At 40.1% G+C, this 23,162-nt stretch overlaps 1 protein-coding gene across 1 annotated transcript in view; it reads left to right on the top strand.

The window, feature by feature from the left end:
* LOC124034621 (protein O-mannosyl-transferase TMTC2-like) overlaps positions 1-10,030 on the top strand; it is a 182,535-nt gene extending 172,505 nt beyond the window's left edge. Inside the window, exon 12 of the mRNA XM_046348038.1 lies at positions 6,851-10,030. Within this exon, the coding sequence (XP_046203994.1) occupies positions 6,851-7,030 (180 nt within the window). The 3' untranslated portion in view covers positions 7,031-10,030. The remainder of the gene's footprint in view (positions 1-6,850) is intronic.
* Positions 10,031-23,162: the final 13,132 nt, after the last annotated feature.

Below are 23,162 nucleotides of genomic sequence, written 5' to 3'. Positions count from 1 at the left end.
ACGTTAACTATTCATGAAAATCGCAAATGGAATGAAATAAATATGCTAGCTCTCAAGCTTAGCCTTTTGTTAACAACACTGTCATCTCAGATTTTCAAAATATGCTTCTCAACCATAGCAAAACAAGCATTTGTGTAACAGTATTGATAGCTAGTGTAGCATTTAGCGTTAGCATTCAGCAGGCAACATTTTCACAAAAAAACAGAAAAGCATTCAAATAAAATAATTTACCTTTGAAGAATTTCGGATGTTTTCAATGAGGAGACGCTCAGTTAGATAGCAAATGTTCAGTTTTTCCTGAAAGATTATTTGTTTCGGAGAAATCGTTCTGTTTTGTTCATCACGTTTAGCTACGAAAAAAACCCGTATCCAGGAGTGTAATTCCATTCGCAAGCTCATTAGCATAACACAACGTTAACTATTCATGAAAATCGCAAATGAAATGAAATAAATGTGCTAGCTCTCAAGCTTAGCCTTTTGTTAACAACACTGTCATCTCAGATTTTCAAAATATGCTTTTCAACCATAGCTACACAAGCATTTGTGTAAGAGTATTGATAGCTAATATAGCATTAAGCCTGGCATTTAGCAGGCAACATTTTCACAAAAACAAGAAGAGCATTCAAATAAAATCATTTACCTTTGAAGAACTTCGGATGTTTTCAATGAGGAGACTCTCAGTTAGATAGCAAATGTTCAGTTTTTCCAAAAATATTCTTTGTGTAGGAGAAATCGCTCCGTTTTGTTCATCACGTTTGGCTAAGAAAACCCCCCGAAAATTCAGTCATTACAATGCCGAACTTTTTTCCAAATTAACTCCATAATATCGACAGAAACATGGCAAACATTGTTTAGAATCAATCCTCAAGGTGTTTTTCACATATCTATTTGATGATAAATCGTTCGTGGAAGTGTGCTTTCTCCTATGCATATCATTTTGAGAGCTAGCACATTTTCTTTCATTAAATTTGCGATTTTCATGAATAGTTAACGTTGCGTTATGGTTATGAGCTTTAGGCTATTATTACGCTCCCGGATACGGGATTGCTCGACGCAAGAAGTTAATAGCCTTCCAAAACTTTCTAGGGTCATTCAGGTTATCAGTGGTAACAGACATAAAATATTCAGACTTGGCCTTCCTGAGAAGAAAAGAACACTTGTTTCGTAACTGCCTAAAAATAAGCCAATCATCATCAGAACATGATTTCCTTGCTTTAGGCCAGACTAGATTACGGTCGTGAATAATACAAGACAGCTCAGAAGAAAACCATGGATTATCCCGCCCTTTTCTCACTATTTTAGCTACTGTTGTATCAACATGTTTTGACCATGACAGTTTACAATCCAGGGTTACTCCAAGCAGTTTAGTCTCCTCAACACGCTCAATTTCCACATGATTTATTACAAGATTTAGTTGAGGTTTAGGGTTTAGTGGATGATTTGTTCCAAATACAATTCTTTTAGTTTTTTAAATATTTAAGACTAACTTATTTATTGCCACTCGTTTTGAAGCTGACTGCAGCTCTTTGTTAAGTGTTGCAGTGATTTCACTCGCTGTAGTAGCTGATGTGTATAATGTTGAGTGACGCAGGTCATTAGTAAAGATTGAAAAAAAGGTAAGGGGCCTAGACAACTACTGTCATGGAAATTCTAACCAGAAAAGAAGAGAGACTGTAGATTCTTCAAACAACAACTTTTATAAAAGAATTGCAATTCTGGAGTGTTTAACCAGAAGGGGACTAGGGTTCCAATTTTGGCACACACACACCCCCACGTTCAGCTGGAAGGTGGCGCATGGAACGCAAAAATATTCCTAAAAATATTTAACCTCCACACATTAACAAGTCCAATGGCTCAAATGAAAGATAAACACCTTGTTTATCTCCCCAGCAAGTCAGATTTCTAAAATGTTTTACGACGAAAACATAGCACATATTTATGTCAAACCACCACCGAAGACACAGCTAATTTGCATAGCCAAGTTGAAAAAAATATGCAATCAACAAACGCAGGATTAAAAGAAAAATAATGCACTAACCTTTTGAAATCTTCATCAGATGACAGTAATATAACATGTTACACAGTACATTTATGTTTTTTTCAATACTATGCTATATATATCCATAAATCTCTGTTTACAATGATGCATCGTTCAAAAAATGCTACTCAAATGTCCTGAGAAATGACGATAGCTCCGGCAGATAACGTCAGCTAACAAGGAATACACATCATAAACTTTGACTAAATATGCATGTTCTACATATATATAGTTAGATACACTTCTTCTGAATGCAATCGCTGTGTTACATTTATTTTTAACGTTACAGGTTTCGTTCACTAGGCTATACTATGAGTCGGCGCTCAAAAAGTAGCATTATGGCTCCTCTATCTTGGAGTCCACATAAACCCAAATTTACCACATAAATATTCCCTTACCTTTGCTGTTCTTCCATCAGAAGACCTGGAAGGAATTATACTTACCAAAAACAGCGTTTAGTTTTGCAGTCTGTGTCTTTCAGTTCTTAAACACGACACATTTCGGTTGATATGTAGCCAAAAGTCAAGTGGATGCGCACAAAAACGTCGAACTTACATATTATATGTCGACTAAACTTGTCAAACTAACTTCATAATCAAGCTTTAACATGTTATAAAGGTGTACAGCAATCGTGAGGACGAACAGAAACGCATGCATTGTATAATCGATCTTGGAAAAAAGACAGGACCGGAGCAGAGTGCGCATGAGAGTGACCTGTTTTTCACGTGACCGAAAGGTTTCGGCCCGCCAAAACTCTCTTGAGCGAGCGATTCTCACAATGAGAATCCCCATTGAAAGCTGAGATCGCGCTGAAGACAGAGAGACTGTTCCCAGACCTGTAGGTGCTTGGGAAGGGTGGGGGCGATGACGTCAAAGTTGGGCCAACCTTTCTGATGACAAGAGAGAGTTTGGGAGAATGACTGCCCTGAGAGTTCTGCTTTACATACAGACATAATTTAAACGGTTTTAGAAACTTTAGAATGTTTTCTATTCAATAATATTTTTATTTGCATATATTAGCAACTTTTGACAAAAAAAATTATGTTTACTATGGGCACGCAATTACTCCAGTGGGGGCAGTAAACAGCCCTATCCCCAAGATTAACAATCTCTCAAAAGGTTTTTATTATAAAAGTACAAACCCCCTTTGGGTGGTGTGACAACCAAACAGAACAATAGCCATGAGGAAGCACTGGTTGGTGACCCCAATGTACAGCCAAAGGACTATGAGAAGCTGCGGTTGCCTGTGGTGAGGTTGCCTTGTTGATAAATGTCACGCCATTTATAAATGCTCATTGTCTCGACACTGTTTCTAAAAGGAACCGAAACCATTTGTCTTGCTCGTCTCTCAGGGCTTAGTCCAGTCTACTGCTAAATTTGGCCTTAAGTCCAGAACCATGAGTCAGTCACTTAGACAAAGGGGAGTGTTCTAGTAGAGGGAGCAAGTCACATTAGTACATTGTGACTTTAGTTAAATGCATAGATACAGCAATTTTGCCACCATCCTGCCCTGGGGAATGCCTGATTCTGCCTGGATTATTTTGGCAAGGCTACCATTAAAGAAACACTCTGTGTTCTGTTAGAAGGGTAACTCTCAATCCACAGTATAGCAGTAAAGATTGGTTGATTGGTTGACTATTTCAGCCAATAAAAGGTGCTTTACTACTCTTGAGTAGCGGAATGACTTTTGCTTCCTTCCAGGCCTGAGGACACACACTTTACTGTAGGCTTAGATTGAAGAGATGGCAAATAGGAGTGGCAATATTGTCCGCTATCATCCTCAGTCATTTTCCATCTAAGTTGTCAGACCCAGGTGATTTGTCATTGTTGATAGACAATAATAATTTTTTCACCTCTGAATTCGAGATTATGGAATTCAAAATTACAATGCTTGGATGTGTAGGTTCGACATTTGTTGCTGGCATGTCATGCCTAAGTTTGCTAATCTTGGGAGCAACGTGAGGGAGCAACGTGAGCAGCGACGACGTCATGAATATAAAATATATTTGGCTGTGTGTGTGTGTGTGTGTGTGTGTGTGTGTGTGTGTGTGTGTGTGTGTGTGTGTGTGTGTGTGTGTGTGTGTGTGTGTGTGTGTGTGTGTGTGTGTGTGTGTGTGTGTGTGCGTGCGTGCGTGCGTGCGTGCGTGCGTGCGTGCGTGCGTGCGTGCGTGTGTGTGACTCAGTCACCAGATCTCAACCCAATTGGGAAATTTTGGAGCAGCACCTGAGACAGCATCAACAAAACACCAAATTATGGAATTGCTCGTGGAAGAATGGTGACACATTCCAGACACTTGTAGAATCTATACCAAGGCGCATTGAAGCTGTTCTGGTGTCTCGTGGTGGCCCAACGCCCTATTAGGACATTTTCTGTTGGGTGTTTCCTTTATTTTGGCGGTTACAGTACCTGTATTTATTATTAGCTAGCACACAACATGATTTGGAATTACTAGTCCAGTTTCTATTTGTTCCACACAGTTGATGTTGTTTCGTCAATTACAACATGCCAGGTGAAAAATATTTTTGTTTTAAGGACATGAATTGAGTCCTGAGATTTAAGTTCTTCATGTCAACTTTTAATATATCACCAAGACGCTGTTGTTTATACTAATGTGCATAGTGGGGTCCATTTAGACATTTGTAAACCTTTGCCACGCAGCATTTCCCATTCCGTTCATAGACACTTTTCCCCTGCCATGCTACAGTATTGGCAGCAGTATTACTCCACAGTGGTCTATGGTCTGAGGGGAAGAAATTAAGTATTTTATAAACTTTTGGTGAAATTTGTGAAAATGTCAAACCATGATGACATAAACACATGGCGTTTCATGAGACAAATACCTATGTGTGATAATTACTTATAAGTCACCAAAACAGCAGAATTATATTCTATGACTTTACAAACTGTTATTGGTATTTTTTATTGAGACAGATGACATTTGACAAATAGCAAATAAAAAAACTATCAGAAAAAAACAATGCATGTGCAGTTCAGCAACTCACCCAGTATGTGTCATTATTTAGTTAGAATTATTTTGATCTCTCTCATGACAAGCTCTGAACTTTACATTCAAAACAGTCATTAATCAACCATAATATAATGCTGTGTGTTATTACTCTGTAACAGTTGCGTAACTGCACACAAGTACAATGAATTATCTTCCAAATGAATATGAGACGTGAGACACTTCCTTGGTCTCACGTCTCTCTGGATGGTTTTGCTCTGGATTGTTTTGATTTAGATTGGGATCTAAACACCACTCTCTTACGATCCCGTGTGACACATCCCTTGGTCTCACGTCTCTCTGGATGGTTCTGCTCTGGATTGTTTTGATTTAGATTGGGATCTGAACACCACTCTCTTACGGTCTCATCCCTCTGGATTGTTTTGACACTGAACACCACTCCCTTGGTCTCACGTCTCTCTGGATGGTTTTGCTCTGGATTGTTTTGATTTAGATTGGGATCTGAACACCACTCTCTTATGATCCCGTGTGACACATCCCTTGGTCTCACGTCTCTCTGGATGGTTTTGATTTAGATTGGGATCTGAACACCACTCTCTTACGATCCCGTGTGACACATCCCTTGGTCTCACGTCTCTCTGGATGGTTTTGATTTAGATTGGGATCTGAACACCACTCTCTTACGATCCCGTGTGACACATCCCTTGGTCTCATCCTGGATGGTTTTGCTCTGGATTGTTTTGATTTAGACACACATCCTTGGTCTCACGTCTCTCTGAATGGTTTTGCTCTGGATTGTTTTGATTTAGATTGGGATCTGAACACCACTCTCTTACGATCCCGTGTGACACATCCCTTGAACTGACTCTGGCACTATGGCCTGGGCGGTCTAGATGGCTGGTCCAACAGCATATCACTACTGTCACAGTATGCTGTTTAACTTTGGCGATTGGTCCTGTTAACTGAGACTGATTTAGTTTAAGGTCTGAAAAATGACTACTATATCCTATTGGCTGACTGAATTAACCTACAGTATCATGACATTTGTCCTCTGTTTTGGCAATCAGACATTATTGTAATAGGTCAACTGGAAGCATGTTGAGTAGGCCTGTATGATAAAGAGGATTGAGTATTCTGTATTGAGGTAGAGCTTGGTTTCAGGCAATAAAATGCCTCCATTCTAGTCAAACAACCCCACCAATTTCTATGTGATTAAAAAATACTTTATTTCAACTTTAATCGTTGTCCTATCAATATTTTCTCAGAACTTGTTAGTGGACTGTCATGTCGTCTCTTTCGAGAAGTGCTTTTCTTATTAAATAATGTATCCGACCAAGTCTAGATTCATAAAATAAGTAGATATGACATAACTTGCATTATTTATATCCAAACATATTTTTTTTATGGCTTTCAGCCTTGGGATGTTGTAACATTATATATGATCTATGCAATTAATTCCACAGTCAAAACAGAGGCTGTTAGTGGGAGGTTAATAAAGTTTTTAATGAGCTGACAGCTCTGGGGGGGGTCTGACTGAGTTGTACTGTAGGAGACTGTTACTCTCCTGCCACGTCTGCTACTGCCTCAATAGGCCTGACTGTGCTCTCAGCACTCTACTCCACTCCCAACCACATACTCACTCCCCTTCATATCCATCTCTGACTGTTAGTGTCTGGGATTACTGAAGACACCATTCAGAGTGACATTTGAACAAAGATTTTCTATACTGCTAGAAGAAATGGTGCTATAAAGAACCAAAGATAACCATTATTTGAAGTAGTGTTGCCTTCTGTGAGATGTGATTCTGAGAATGACTGAACTGAACTGTCCTGTTCTTGTGTTCCAGTACCCAGCAGCCCTGATGAACCTAGGGGCCATTCTCCATCTCAACGGGAAGCTGCGGGAGGCGGAGACCAACTACCTGCGAGCTCTGCAGCTGAAACCAGACGACACCATCACCCAGTCCAACCTTCGCAAGCTGTGGAACATCATGGAGAAACAGGGCCTCAGGACCATGGGGCTGTGAGTTAGCTCTCCAGCCAGCAAGCCATCTGTGCAGCAAGCCTGGGGAAGAAGTCACCCTCAGAGGAGAGAGGGAGGAGAGACTGGGAAGGTGAGGAAGGGGGAGGACAGCAGAACGCTCCTCGTGACTGTCTGTTGTGAGGAGCACTACATTGGATGATGACATTCTGGAACTTTGTCCAAAAAGGGTGCTTGCTCTCCCAGGATCTGTGACTCTTGAACAGAGCACTTAACTTGAAGTGGGCCATATTTTGTGGTTAATTAGGTTTTGAATTAGTTATAGATTCTTAAAAAATATTTAAGGACAACGTTTGTCCTGGGACAGTGCAAGATTAAAAGTGTGTGCGAGTGACAGGAAAAATAACTTCCCAAGGCGCTGCCCTCTGAAGCAGGAGCAGTGGAGTAGAAGTTACTTTTACTCACCGTCTAATTACGTTCTTCGTCTGAATTCAGTTCATTGGCTTCTGTGCATATCAGTGGAACTCGTGGCATGGTATTGGAGTTTACAGCTTTATCAGTTGTAAACAGCTTTATCAGTTGTTCTCAAATGAAACACTCCCACTGGGTACAGACATCAGTTCAACATCTAGTTTTGATTTACATTTGGTTGAGTTGTCAACTAACATGAATACATTGTGAAATCAACAACAACAACATCACCATGTTATTGGATGTATGTTAAAACGTTGAGTGAAAATAAGTCAATTGCCTTACGTTAACTATTTTCAAATCCAATCTGTTTTCCACGTTGATTCAACGTCATCGCATAGAATTTGGGGGTGGAAATTACATGAAAACAACCTTGACTCACCCGGCTTTTGCCCAGTAGGCAACTAGTGGAGGTCAGGGTTGATTAATTATTGATTCCGAATTCCTATGAGATTTCACTGATTGTACATGTTGCTGGACATTGAGACCTACAGCACCATGCCTGCAAACGATATGTAGCAGATTGTTGAGCATCATGGAGTGATAAAAAGGGAACCCGTCATTGAAAATAAGAATTTGTTCTTAACTGACTTGCCTAGTTAAATAAAGGTAAAATAAAATTGTTGACAAAAAACACAGTGGTAGTTGTGAAATAAAATGCCAATACATCTGTCAGATGGAAAGGTGAAATGACTTTGAACTGAAAGAAATGTCTGTCATTATTTGCAAACTCTCTTTCTAATTGAAGGTGTGAACCTATTCCATGTAAATGTAGCAGATCATTTCACATTCCTTCAATAAGCTTGTTGTTTCATAGAGAGACATCACATGGCTCCTGTGTAGGCTACTCATGTGTCCTTGGATATTTGTCTTAGAGGACAGTAATGTGTTATGAAAGGAAATGGCCAACTAACTTCCGATACTAACATTAGCCCCTCTAAGTTGGCATGCTAGCTGGAGGTTTGGACATTACCAGAGAACTGAGGACTTCCTCTTCCTTCGTGATTCATACTGATGACATGTCTTCAGACATGATTAGGGGACAGTTGGAAGCCATTACTGATGACTGAAATCTCCTAACCAAAATAGCTGTCTAATCGATGCACTCCTTTACATAACAATGCACAGCTATAGTTTGTCTGAGGGAATCTTTTTATGTAATATTGCTTTGAAAACGTAAATGTTATTTTATTTGTATGTATACATGAAGTTTAATATATACAGTAAAAAGCCACATACATTATAATGGAGACAATAGTCTGACTTGCAAGGGAATGTCAGTGCCCAGCAGGTTCAGTATCTGTAAGATATGAAGGATTTTCCATAGTATCAACACATCATGTTCTCTCACTCTTTTCGGTCTTAAACGTCCATTTTGTATATATTATGTGTAATTAACATCTACTTGGTGCTTGTCATTAAAACATTTACCACCGTTTATCAACTTACATTTGGAAGGAAGAAAAAGTATTTTGGAGATGATCCCACTATGACATTTATGTTTATGGTAAAGAAGCCCACAGCCACTGGGCGGTTTAATATTTGTAAGTTATTTCTTTGTGTTATCTTGGCATATAAACCAGCTGGTACTGTGTTAGCTTTTTAAATGTATGTTGAAGGAAGTTTGTAAGATAAATATTGATCCATTTCCCTTCAAGAAATGTGATATACCTGTACACGTTTGTCTGGAAGACTTTGCCTTGCATTATGACTGAACAAAAGTATTATACAGCTATTAGATTCTCAACCCCCTTTTCTGACAGGTGTATCTTGATTATGCTAAGATATTGCATTTGATGAAAAAAAAACTAAGTTCATCATAGACAATAAATTAAATGGCTACCAAAAAGTCAAAAGTATTCAAATATTGCCATTTCTTTTGCTGTTCTTTTGCTGTCTCTGCAGTCACCCCATCCATCCGAGGTCATATCCAGTGCTTTATGACGTTAGTAGTCTGATAGTTGCCTTGTTCTTTATTGAACAAAAAAAAAGATAGTTGCCCTGCTCCACTCTGTACGTAACCTCTGTTCTCATGTCCTGCTGCCAGTATTGGAGTCACAGCATGGCACTGTGTCTGGCTGGAGCTGGATGGTCTTACTGGTTGTTACAGTGCTGACGATTGTGATGGTCTTGACCATACAGCACAACACTGTACAACACTGTGTTGTATATTGCTATGGTCACCATGTCTATCGGTCTGTTATAGTGATGTTGAACTAGGTTATCACAATAAACTATTCTACCTTCACACCTTCCACCCCACTCCTACAACCCCCATTACAAGTTGTGCTAATTTCTCTTGTGGATAAATTGTTTATGAACAAATTATAGTATGAATGAAGATGGAAATAAGTGTTTCATTCTGTCTCTCTGCTCAGGGATTTCAAGCGGTGGGTTGTATTGCTGAATCATACTCACAGAGCACTCAGAGAGTTTACTAAATTAAAGTTTTATTTTTTGAAAGTTGTTGTATTTGTATAAATTATCAAGATTTGTAGCCTTTGCTTAAACGATGCGCCAGTATAAACTTTCCCAATGTTGCTTTTTTTCCACAATAAAGTAATGGTGTTCTGCTTTCATTGTCTGTCTGGGTATTTTAGGGAGATAGTTTTGGAGAGTTTATTTTACATTTACAGTACTTTAACATGTCACACTTAGCCTCAAAAACAACATTCCCATGACGTCCTTCTATATACTGATATACAGTGCATTCGGAAAATAATTTTTCCACGTTTTCTTACATTACAGCTTTATTATAAAATTGATGAAATTGTTTTTTTTCCCCACATCAATCTACACACAATACCCATAATGACAAAGCAAAAATACATTTTTACAAATGTGTGCAAATGTATTAAATATAAAAAACTGAAAATATCACATTTATATAAGTATTCAGACCCTTTACTCAATACTTTGTTGAAGCACCTTTGGCAGTGATTACAGCCTCGAGTCTTCTTGGGTATGACGCTACAAGCTTGGCATACCTGTATTTGGGGAGTTTCTCCCATTCTTCTCTGCAGATCATCTCAAGCTCTGCCGGGGTGGATGGGGAGCTTCGCTGCACAGCTATTTTCAGATCTCTCCAGAGATGTTAGATTGGGTTGAAGTCCAGGCTCTGGCTGGGCCACTCAAACACATTGAGACTTGTCCCGAAGCCACTCCTGCATTGTCTTGGCTGTGTGCAACAGGGTCGTTGTCCTGTTGGAAGGTAAACCTTCACCCCATTCTGAGGTCCTGAGTGCTCTGGAGCAGGTTTTCATCAAGGATCTCTTTGTACTTTGCTTCGTTCATCTTTGCCTCGATCCTTACAAGTGTCCCAGTCCCTGCCTCTGAAAAACATCCCCACAGCATGATGCTGCCACCACCATGCTTCACCGTAGAGATGGTTCCAGGTTTCCTCCAGATGTGGCGCTTAGCATTCAGGCCAAAGAGTTCAATCTTGGTGTCATCAAACCAGAGAATCTTGTTTCTCATTGTCTGGGAGTCTTTAAGTGCCTTTTGGCAAACTACAAGCGGGCTGTCATGTGCCTTTTACTGAAGAGTGGCTTCCATCTGGCCACTCTACCATAAAGGCCTGATCGGGTTCCTTCTCCCCCGATTGCTCAGTTTGGCCGGGCAGTCAGCTCTAGGAAGAGTCTTGGTGGTTCCAAACTTCTTCCATTTAAGAATGATGGTGCCCACTGTGTTCTTGGGGACCTTCAATGTTGCAGCTATTTTTTGATACCCTACCCCAGATCTGTGCCTCGACACAATCCTGTCTCTGAGCTCTACGGACAATTCACAGACAATTCAACCTCATGGCTTGGTTTTTGCACGGTCAACTGTGGAACCTTATATAGACAGGTGTGTGCCTTACTAAATCATGTCCAATCAATTTAATTTACCACAGGTTGGTAAATCAAGTTGTAGAAACATCTCAAGGATGATCAATGATAACAGTATGCACCTGAGCTCAATTCCGAGTCTCATAGCAAAGGGTCTGAATACTTATGTCAATAAGGTATTTCTGTTTTTTATTTGTAATAAATTAGCAATCATTTTTTAAACCTGTTTTCGCTTTGTCATTATGGGGGTATTGTGTGTAGATTTCTGAGGATTTTTATTTATTTAATCAATTTTAGAATAAGGCTGTAATGTAACAAAATGTGGAAAAAGTCAAGGGGTCTGAATACTTTCCGAAGGCACTGTGTACAGTCCGTAGGCATAAGGCATATTTACCTCCTATTCACAAAGGGTATCAGACATAATGGTGTGGTCTTGCAGGCTATGGAAAAATGTTTTTGAAGGCATTTGAAGTTCCTCTGCAAATTTGCTAAAATGTGTCATGCAATCAGCTCAAACTGATCTCCTGCTTTCATCTTTGTACAACACAAAGGGGAAGTAAACATTCCCATATGGAAGGGAAGGGTGGCTAACACAGTGTCTACATGTAGCCTGCCTCTCTTGCCCCCTCCTTCCCCGCCCCATACCCCGGACCCCGCTGACAAGCAGAAGTCCTACCCAGTAACCCTCCAGACATGGGAGGCAGTCTTGTGATATTTCTCATGTGTGAGCCTGAAGGCCACTCGCATGATGTGAACACCCCATGGTGACCAGGGTTCCTTAATGATTCATTCAAAATGTCATGTGCAAAGGCCATTGTCATTGTCTGTTCCATTTTGGAACTGTATTCTCCCAATGTAGGTGTGCTCTTATCATGACAAATCATGATCAAACATGTCACAAAGCAGGGCTGTGGACATTCCCTTTCAGATGCTAACCATATGCTATGGTTGACTTGGACACCATTCCATAAATGCACAAGCAGTTAAAATACATTCTGTGCATGTGTGGTGACTGCCGTTAGAGTGGAAGCCTATGCCAGTTCAAATCCATTTTTATTTGTCACTATTTTCTATTGTGGCTAATGCTTTCTCCATTTGCTCCACTCACGTCTCCTAATTAATTAAAACGTTAGTCCGTCTCCTCGTTGCCAAAAAGTGAGGTAATAGTTCTGAAATGAGAGAAACACGCACACATGTAAAGGGTGTTCACGCAGAATATCTCCACATCATAATATTTCTTCTTTTGCCTAGCTATATACAGTGGAGCAAAAAAGTATTTAGTCAGCCACCAATTGTGCAAGTTCTCCCACTTAAAAAGATGAGAGAGGCCTGTAATTTTGATCATAGGTACACTTCAACTATGACAAATTATAGTGGAAAATAAGTATTTGGTCAATAACAAAAGTTTATCTTAATACTTTGTTATATACCCTTTGTTGGCAATGACAGAGGTCAGAGTGTCCTTTAACAGCTCTTTGGTCTTGGCCATAGTGGAGTTTGGAGTGTGACTGTTTGAGGTTGTGGACAGGTGTCTTTTATACTGATAACAAGTTCAAACAGGTGCCATTAATACTACTAACGAGTGGAGGACAGAACCTCTTAACCTCTTGGAACTACCCATTCCGGAGAATTGTCATCAACTGACACTAATTAGCATAACGCAACGGACAAAAAATGTTACTAGAAAATATTCATATTCATGAAATCACAAGTGAAATATATTGAAACACAGATTAGCCTTTTGTTAATCATCCTGTCATCTCAGATTTTGAAATTATGCTTTACAGCTAAAGCAAGACAAGCATTTGTGTAAGTTTATCGATAGCCTTGCATAGCATTATGGCTAGCTAGCAGCAGGCAGCTTGGTCACGAAAATCAGAAAAGCAATCAAATTAAATAGTTTACCTTTGATGAGCTTCGGATGTTTTCACTCATGAGACTCCCAGTTAGATAGCAAATGTTCCTTTTTTCCATATAGATTATTTTTCTAGCCGAAATAGCTCCGTTTGTTCTTCACAGTTGGCTGAGAAATCGATCGGAAATTGAGGTCACGACAACACCGAAAAATATTCCAAATTAGATCCATAATATCGACAGAAACATGGCAAACGTTGTTTATAATCAATCCTCAATGTGTTTTTCAAATACTGTATCTATTCGATAATATATCAACCGGGACAGTTGTATTCTTAGTAGGAGCGACAGAAACAATGGCCGCATTTGTCTATTACGCACAAATCACTATGAGAGCCACCACCCGACCACTGACGCAATGTTGTCGTTCACGCTCATTTTTCAAAATAAAAGCCTGAAACTTTGTCTTGTGACACTAGACACATTCAGTAAGCCATAGAAAAAGGAATCTTGTTGATATCCCAGTCATTGCTCAATAGGGGCGCATAAGAAGGGACTCTTATTTAGAAACCGCTGCGTTCCTGATTGGATTTTTCTCAGGCTTTCGCCTGCAATATCAGTTCTGTTATATTCACAGACAATATTTTTACAGTTTTGGAAACTTTAGCGTGTTTTCTATCTTAAGCTGTCAATTATATGCATGTTCTATTTTCTGGTCCTGAAAAATAAGCCGTTTACTTTGGGAACGTTATTTTTCCAAAAATAAAAAAAGTGCCCCCTAGTTTCAAGAGGTTAAAGAAGGTCTGTGAGAGCCAGAAATCTTGCTTGTTTGTAGGTGACCAAATACTTATTTTCCACCATAATTTGCAAATAAATTCATTAAAAATCCTACAATGTGATTTTCTGGATTTCTTTTCTCATTTTGTCTGTCATAGTTGAAGTGTACCTATGATGAAAATTACAGGCCTCTCTCATCTTTTTAAGTGGGAGAACGTGCACAATTGGTGGCTGACTAAATACTTTTTTGCCCCACTGTACCTATCAGCATTACAGGTATTTATGTACCACTAATAACTCCATCAGGCATTATTAGCAAGGCATTACAAGTTGAGGACAGATGATGACAGATTACATCCAGTAATGCCATAAGGATGTTATGGTCAATAATAGTAAGTATAGTCACTTACTAGGAGAGCAGTGATGCGCTTGGCCATTTTTCATAATACATGTATTGTTCGCTGCTGCCATATGGGAGCTTTTGTATGCACACCTACATGACAGAGCAGATTGAGAACCGTGTATTCTAGCCATGTAAGATGACCACGACGACGCTTTAAACGTTATAATGAAAAAGGTCTGAACTCACTAAACAACGTTCCATCTCTGAGGAGCACATCTCATGCGATCTGATATCCTGCTTCTCTATCAATAAATGCACATTTTCATCAGGGCATTAAGCATTAAGTCATGGATTCCCTGTGTCCAGCACCCAAGGAAATACATCACATCTGTCTTCCATTTTCATGACCTACTTCATCACGTTACGATATTGCCTTTTGCATCCAGAGGAGTCCGAGCTGGAAGAGAGGGGCTTATCATTTCCTTATGAGGGTCTTTTTCTTATTATGTTGTTATATGGCAAATCTGCCAGCTGTTATCAAGCAAATATTTTGCGGAATGCGCCGGTGACCTATCGGGGCTTTGATCTGAGCGGCATGGGCCAGCCGCTCGGAGCGAACATGCGGCGTCTTTAGAGCGGATCGCTGTGCGTGACGCATGGAAGTCTTTCCCTCTGGACCCAATAGCCATTGTTATTGCTTAACAGAAGAAGCATTAGAACGAGGATTAGGCACGAAATGCTTGACTCAACAATAAGGTATCTTAAGGTATCTCTCCAAGACACTGCTTCATATTATTGAAGAGTCTTTTTTAGCTTCAGGAAATTGCATTTATTTTTGCATTTCTGTGGAAATACTCCTCTCAATGCTCTCTGATCCAGAGCTAGCAGAGGTACATTATCAGTTGAGAAAACATTTTCAGGCCCTGGGGATCAAAGATGCTGGAATGATGGTAGGCCCTCTCTTCCTCTGCTTTGTAGAAAATGTCTGAGCAAGGGTTGCAAAATTCCATTAACTTTCAATACATTTCCTGGTTTTCCAGAAATCCTGGTATTTGCAACCATAGACTGACTCAGAACTAACTCAGGGAAACCAACAGAGAAAGCCATCCATTTTGAAAGTTAAACCATTCCATAAATAGTAGTTATTGTCCTAAATGCTTGTGAAGAGTCTTTACTAGTCTTACTGAAGTCACATGAATATGTGGATTAATACCAAACACTGCGGCAAATGTACATATAGCTAAATGTAGTCTACTTTTGAAATTTCACATGCCACAATCTGCCTACATACTTCCCTTATGTCAAATAAATCATCTTAGCTGAGAGTAGAGGACGACTAAGTCTTTCCATAGTAGGGCCTGCAGAATCATCTCTGACATACTATATTGTATGGTTTATATTTTTTAATATTTTTTATTTAAACTTTATTTAACTAGGCAAGTCAGTTGAGAACAAATTCTTATTTATGAGAGAGAGAAACGCTGGACCAATTGTGCGCTGCCCTATGGGACTACCAATTCCGACCTGTTGTGATACAGCCTGGAATTGAACCAGGGTCTGTAGTGACGCCTCTAGGACTGAGATGTAGTGCCTTAGACCACTCGGGAGTGAACTTGGTTGGCCCGTCGCTATAGAAACGATCAGAAACGAAAAGTGACACCACAGCTCTTTACAGATACAACAATGAGAGAGATATCTTGTCTTTACAGATACAACAATGAGAGCGATGAGAGAGTTATCTTGTCTTTACCGATACAACAATGAGAGAGATGAGAGAGGTATCTTGTCTTTACAGATACAACAATGAGAGAGATATCTTGTCTTTACAGATACAACAATGAGAGTTATCTTGTCTTTACAGATACAACAATGAGAGAGAAGAGAGAGGTATCTTGTCTTTACCGATACAACAATGAGAGAGAAGAGAGAGGTATCTTGTCTTTACCGATACAACAATGAGAGAGATGAGAGAGGTATCTTGTCTTTACAGATACAACAATGAGAGAGATATCTTGTCTTTACAGATACAACAATGAGAGAGAAGAGAGAGGTATCTTGTCTTTACAGATACAACAATGAGAGAGATGAGAGAGGTATATTGTCTTTATAGATACAACAATGAGAGAGATGAGAGAGGTATGTTGTCTTTACAGATACAACAATGAGAGAGATGAGAGAGGTATCTTGTCTTTACAGATACAACAATGAGAGAGATGAGAGAGGTATCTTGTCTTTACAGATACAACAATGAGAGAGATATCTTGTCTTTACAGATACAACAATGAGAGAGATGAGAGAGGTATCTTGTCTTTACAGATACAACAATGAGAGAGATATCTTGTCTTTACAGATACAACAATGAGAGAGATGAGAGAGGTATCTTGTCTTTACAGATACAACAATGAGAGAGATGAGAGAGGTATATTGTCTTTATAGATACAACAATGAGAGAGATGAGAGAGGTATCTTGTCTTTATAGTTACAGCAACGAGAGAGATGAGAGAGGTATCTTGTCTTTACAGACACAACAATGAGAGAGGTATCTTGTCTATTGTGAAGGAGCACTCTTAGTGGTGGAGGTTTCCGTGATAAGGCAGTAGGATGGTAACGGTGCAATGCTCAAGGTGAGGCATTTAAGTTTAAAGTTTTGTTGTCATGTGCACAAGTATCGTGAAATGCCTTCCCTGCTTGCTCTTTCCCAGCAATGCACTAATCAATATGAGTAGTACTATAAAATAAAGTAAAGTAGAACAAAAACACACCAGAAAGTAAGTAAGCTATATATGGGGTCAGTTCCAGGGTCAGTGCCAATACCATTTTTACAATGTGCAGGAATACTTGAGTAGTAGGGGTAGATATGTATAGGGGTAAAGTGACTAGGCATCAGGATATATGATAAACAGAGTAGCAGCAGCGTATATGATGATTGTATGTGAGTGTGTGTGCACAGTCACTATGAATGTGGGTGCATGTTACGTGTGTGTGAGCAAATTAAGTGTGTGTGTGTGTGTGTGTGTGTGTGTGTGTGTGTGTGTGTGTGTGTGTGTGTGTGTGTGTGTGTGTGTGTGTGTGTGTGTGTGTGTGTGTGTGTGTGTGTGTGTGTGTGTGTGTGTGTGTGTGTGTGTGTGTGTGTGTGTGTGTGTGTGTGTGTGTGTGTGTGTGTGTGTGTGTGTGTGTGTGTGTGTGTGTGTGTGTGTGTGTGTGTGTGTGCGTGTGTGCGTGCGTGCGTGTGTTTGTGTGTGTGTGTTGGAGTGTCAGTGTGATTGTGTGTGAGTTAGTGTGTAGAGTCCTGTGAATATGCATAGAGTCTGTGCAGCTGTTTCGTTAGCTATTTAGCAGTCTTATGGCTTGGGGATAGAATCTGTTCAGGAGCCTGTTGGTGTCAGACTTGTTGCTCCGGTACCTTGTGCCATGTAGAAGCAGAGAGAACAGTCTAGGGCTTGGTTGGCTATAGCCTTTAACAATTTTCCAGGCCTTCCTTTCTCGGCCCCAGTGATATACTGGGCTGGCCGCACCACCCTCTGTAGCGCATGCAATCGAGGGCGGTTCAGATGCAATAACAAGCTGTGATGCAGCCGGTCAAGATGCTCTCAAGGGTGCAGCTTTTTGAGAATTTGAGGGCCCATGCCCCCAAAATCGTTTCAACCTCAGTGAACTAGGGAAATAAGCTGTAGCAAACTTAATTACAATATAAATATATAAAACAATAAACAGTACAATGAACAAAACGGAACATAAACTGGACAGAAAACTAAATAATAAGTAAAGAAGTGTAAACCATGACTTGAACCACGGGGACATGTTGCTACATGGCTCTTTCTTATCTGGCATTATTGAGGCCTGGGTTTAAGTCTTGGTTTAGACTTCTTGCTGAGCAGGGGAACACAACTATGTACTTGAGCATTACTGGGGAACTTTTTGACCTGGCGACTACTGTCCGCTCATTATAAACCCAGAGGTTTAGATGGCAAATTGGCTTGCATTTAAAAGCCAGAGCATTAGCCTACATAGCCTATAGTAGGCCTAGGTCTGAACCTGAATCCTGCATAGATAAACAGCTTGCTTGTCTTTGTGGCACCGTGTTAACAAACATTGTCTCATTAGTTCACAACAGGAGGCCCAACATGTGTGAATGACAGTGAATCAAACAAAATAATTGCATTCCTGCTGTTTTGTCACCTGCTGAGATGCATAAACAGACTTTGTTATATGACTGACCTTCATTCTGGACTTAGTCTTCTATGAATAAATGGGAAAGTATATCCCGGTTAGTCACACATTTGAACAATAGTCACTGTACCAGACCAAACTCCTGAATAAAGGAGGATTATTAAGGAAATATTGAACGTTTGTTTTTTCATGTCTAATTTAGGAACCAGGGATTTGACCAGATTGAACACCTTCAATTTACCAGTCTGGGCAGTTAATAGGTTAATAGAATGCATTAAACCCTATAAAAATCCACATAGTTCTCATCTCCTGTTGGTGAAGGATCATTTTCCTGATGTAGCAAACTGGCTCTAATGAATATCCCACATCTATAGTTCATATTGTTGTGCTATACATGTTTATTTCATCGTAACACAAGGAAAAAGTGTAATCACTTTTTTTCTCACTACAAAATGCAATCCTAACTTTCTGTTTTTCCTTTTTAATGCATTTGCAAAAATGTCTTAACAACTTTTTTCGCTTTGTCATTATGGGGTATTGTGTGTACATTGCTGAGGAACACAATTAATTTAATACATTTTAGAATAAGGCTGTAACGTAACAAAATGTGGAAAAAGTCAAGGGGTCTAAATACTTTTCAAAGGCGCTGTATATTCATGTGAAACATTGAGAGATATGTCAACACTAAGCTGTAGAAAAATAGAGATTGGGGATTTTTGATCCTGCGGTTAAACCAAGGCAATCTTAGTGATTCATCATTGTTGCAGAGGAAATGTGCTTCTTAATTCTAATAAAAGCCAGCAATTTCTGATAATATTCACAGCAAATGTTACATTTCTAATACATAAAGCAAACACAACTGACACTGTTATCATGGAAAAATAGTCCACTCATCTCCTCTGCCAGCATCCTTTTATCACTTCATAACTCCTTTAACAAGACACTGCTTAAGACCCCAATAAAGAGTAAACATATTTCTCCTCCTCCCCACTCATGACTCCTGTATGTAGGAGAGGTAGAGCCCACTCAAATGACAATGCATTTATCAACATGGCACATGGTTATGCTTTCAGTAATTCATTTATGTTTCAACATGTAGACACGTGGCGGTGTTATATAATAACCCACTGATGTGACTGTGTGGTAAAAGTCATGAGGTGTGTGTGTGTGTGTGTGTGTGTCAGTCACTGATACTGCCCAGGGAATGTAATTACATTGGTTGGTCCATTATCCTTGGTGAAAAGTTTCCTCTGCATTTCCTCATGGCATTGTCTTCTTGTATCAACCCTGGTGTGTTCCATTTTTACCTTGGAACACTCACTGCTACATTGAAAACAGGTAAACCTATTCAAATATGTTCTATTTCCATTTTCTATATTTGGTCAAGAATAAGGAAGGTCATTATCAACATAATCCATTTAACTTACACTGTCGATATCCTGATTGAGAAAAGAGATCATACTGAGAGTTTTTGTTGTAATTTTTCTCCCCAGTTTCATGAATACGATCTTGTTTCATCGCTGCATCTCCCTTACAGGCTCAGGAGAGGCGAAGGTCGTGTTATGAGTCCTCCGAAACATGACCCACCAAACCGCGCTTCTTAACACCCACTCGCTTAACCTGAAAGCACCAATGTGTCGAAGGAAACACTGTTCAACTGACGTCCGTAGTCAGCCTGCAGGCGCCTGGCTCGCCTCAAGGAGTCGATAGAGCAAGATTTTTTAAAAACCCAGAGCCAAACCCTCCCCTAATCCGGACAATGCTGGGATAGTTGTGCGCTGCCCAATAATAACACAGCTTGGGAACGAACCTCCAGGCTGTAGTGACGCTGCAATATTGCAATGTGGTGCCTTAGACTGCTGCGCCACTCAGGAGGGCCCTGAGAGAGAGTTTTTAACATAAATCAACATACACGTTACACTCTACCACTACAGTCAATCTCAGGGTAACCTCTGTGGAGCCTGGCCTGGCCTCAGATCACCTCTAAGCTTTATTCTCCCAGTGCCCCGGGCCCAGCCTGCCATGGCAAACCACGCGTGTGAAACGAGGAGCCAGTGATAGAACCCAGAACCGTGTTGTGTCAAAATGGCAGCTTTCGAGGATTTACAGAGCACTGTTACAGCCAAGGCCCATGGGCCTCGTAAACTCCCTATCATTTGGCAGCATCTGAGTGACCAAGTCCTTTAATCAGGTAATTACCCTTTCTCTCTCTCGGGGAGGACAGGACACAGTTTGTCTTCTGCCAGTCCTCACCAGTCTGGCGCCATGGGCAGCCATTCCCATAGTGTTCCCAGCCTGTGTTGAGTTTGTCTTTGCATTCTATGCATTACTGTATACTGTGAGAGCAGCAGGTGTGGCCAGAGTGCGGGGTCAGGTTTGATTAGTTCCAGGGAGGGAGACGGCTGTGAAGGATCCAGCAGGGTATGTCAAAACGAGAGACACTCCTCCAGATTCCTAGACAGCTGGAGTTCCATTCAAGATGAGGGAATATGCAGCAGGGAACATTGGAGGTGGGGAGCTATCCATGGGACAGCAATAGTTTTTTGCCCAGCAGGAGACAGACACTCCATACACAATAATCGTGGGCTATTAAGCATCTGGGCTACATCTGGGCAGGTTTCCCACTTGTCACTCCCTCTCTCAGGGCAGGGGTGACTGTGGTCAGTGGGCTTCTATCCACTACTACATACAGGTGGATTAGGGAAGAACATCTGTGGCTATGGAGCATGTATGTGATGACAGAACTAGAGCATGAACACTACATAGAAAATTATATGGAGAGCTGCATTAGAGAAAATGTAGTCCAAGCTATCTTTAGTCTTCCCAATAGCCAGATCATTAATGCACATTTTCATAGCTGCATGACTGTCAAAAATAAAACATTCTACTGTCTTGTCCACAACATCACCCTGAGTCATGTTTTGTACCCATAGAGATACACGTGGGTGTTGATCTTTATCGCATACATAATCCACATCTGTTCTGGCCTAAATCAAATTCAAAACTACCCGTCACAGATAGCAATTAGCCTAAATTGTATGGCAAAATGTGCTAAGAGAATCAAAATTATATCCCTCAATTTAAGTTAGAATAGAGAATGATTACTGTTTATGTGACGTAATCACATCAGATTCACAAAAAGCACTACAAAGCACTGTTTTCACAGCACCATTTCTGTTGGTAAATCCAATGGCCCTCTCTTTTCCTCAGGATTGTTGAGAGGAAAACAAAACCATATTCTGTTCAGGATAGAGCTACATTTTCACATTCCAATGTAACACTAGATACTGCCTGGCAACCTAGAATAGTTTTTTCTCCCTTGCTCTAAGCTCAAACATCAGAACTAGAAAGCAGCTTGGCAACACTCTGTACCTATTACAATTCCTACAGATATGCTATCTTAATTTGATCACTCTGTTGTCGCAGACAATTTCCCTGCACAGTAGGAAATGCAAATTGTAGTGTATTCGAGGTTTAATAAAGCTTCTAAAGTTTGTAATTTCTCCTTTAAAATGTCAACCTTGATTTGCCCTAATGAGAAATGTATCATCCTCTACAAAATGACCATTCATTCTGATCCACATAATAATTTACATTTCCTGTTGCTACTGTGAGATACAGGGACAGTTCATATAGCGCAATTTAATAGATATTTTATTATATTTTTGTTTTCTCTCTGTCAGTTTACTTAGTGGAATTAGTGCCCTAACTTTTCAATATGGTCATTAGCTGCTCTCTGTGTTTCACCAGCCCAGTTAGCATCTACATTTCTTCATCACAGATATTGTTGATTTTAATGATTGATTTCATTAATGCAGATCCTTGGGAATTATAACCTGTGGAAGTTGTCATTATTGTCAGCTGCACTGGCCTTTTAGTTTTCAAACGTCTGTTAAGGGAAATTCCTTAGTATTTCATTGAGATTTAAGGCTGTATCAAATCAACTCTAATTTATTTTATAAATCCCTTTTTACATCAGCAGTTTTCAAAACCCCAAAAGAGCAAGCAATGCAGAGGCAGAAACATAGTGGCTAGGAAAAAGTCCCTGGAAAGCAGGAACCTAGGAAGAAACCTAGAGGGAAACCAGGCTCCAAGGGGTGGCCAGTCCTGTTCTGGCTGGACCGGTTAGAGATTTGAGAGTACACCTCTGGTAGCCATTTTGACTTAATAGTCCCAAAAAGTTCTATGTTCCAAATGTTCATAGTGTATTTATTCAAACCATACGGCTGTATATCTATCACAATCAGACCCAGCCAGCACTGTCCATCCGTTCCAAAACAGTACATTTCCGTGCCCTAAGTAGATTTTTATTAAGAGGTCTTGTCAGTGTAATGCTTAACACTTCAAAAAGGAGACAGCTTCCAGTGAACATAAACATTACAGTGGAGTTAAACTCACGGCTCACAAAGGAAGAGAAACTGTCTAGGGCTCATGCATGTGGTTCGACCGGGAGCCAGCACACCTTATGCTACCCTTCATCATGGATTTAGAAACGTTGTGAATTCACACAAATGGACAGATAGGCCATGATTTGGGAAATATGAACATATTTTAGTAGTGTGCAACTCCTGTTCTCTGCCTTCACTCCACATTAGGATCATTATCCGAAAAATGCTATTATTGACATTTTCTCAGGGTGCCGTGCCGCTGGTTTCCTTCCTGGTCCCTGTTGGACCCCCGGAGCAGAATCCTCCCACTCGTTATTTATCTGGAGCACAGCGGGAATGGCTGATTGT

Source organism: Oncorhynchus gorbuscha, linkage group LG01, assembly GCF_021184085.1.
Source record: "Oncorhynchus gorbuscha isolate QuinsamMale2020 ecotype Even-year linkage group LG01, OgorEven_v1.0, whole genome shotgun sequence".
Lineage (NCBI taxonomy): Eukaryota > Metazoa > Chordata > Actinopteri > Salmoniformes > Salmonidae > Oncorhynchus > Oncorhynchus gorbuscha.
This window is presented reverse-complemented; position numbering and strand designations above follow the sequence as displayed.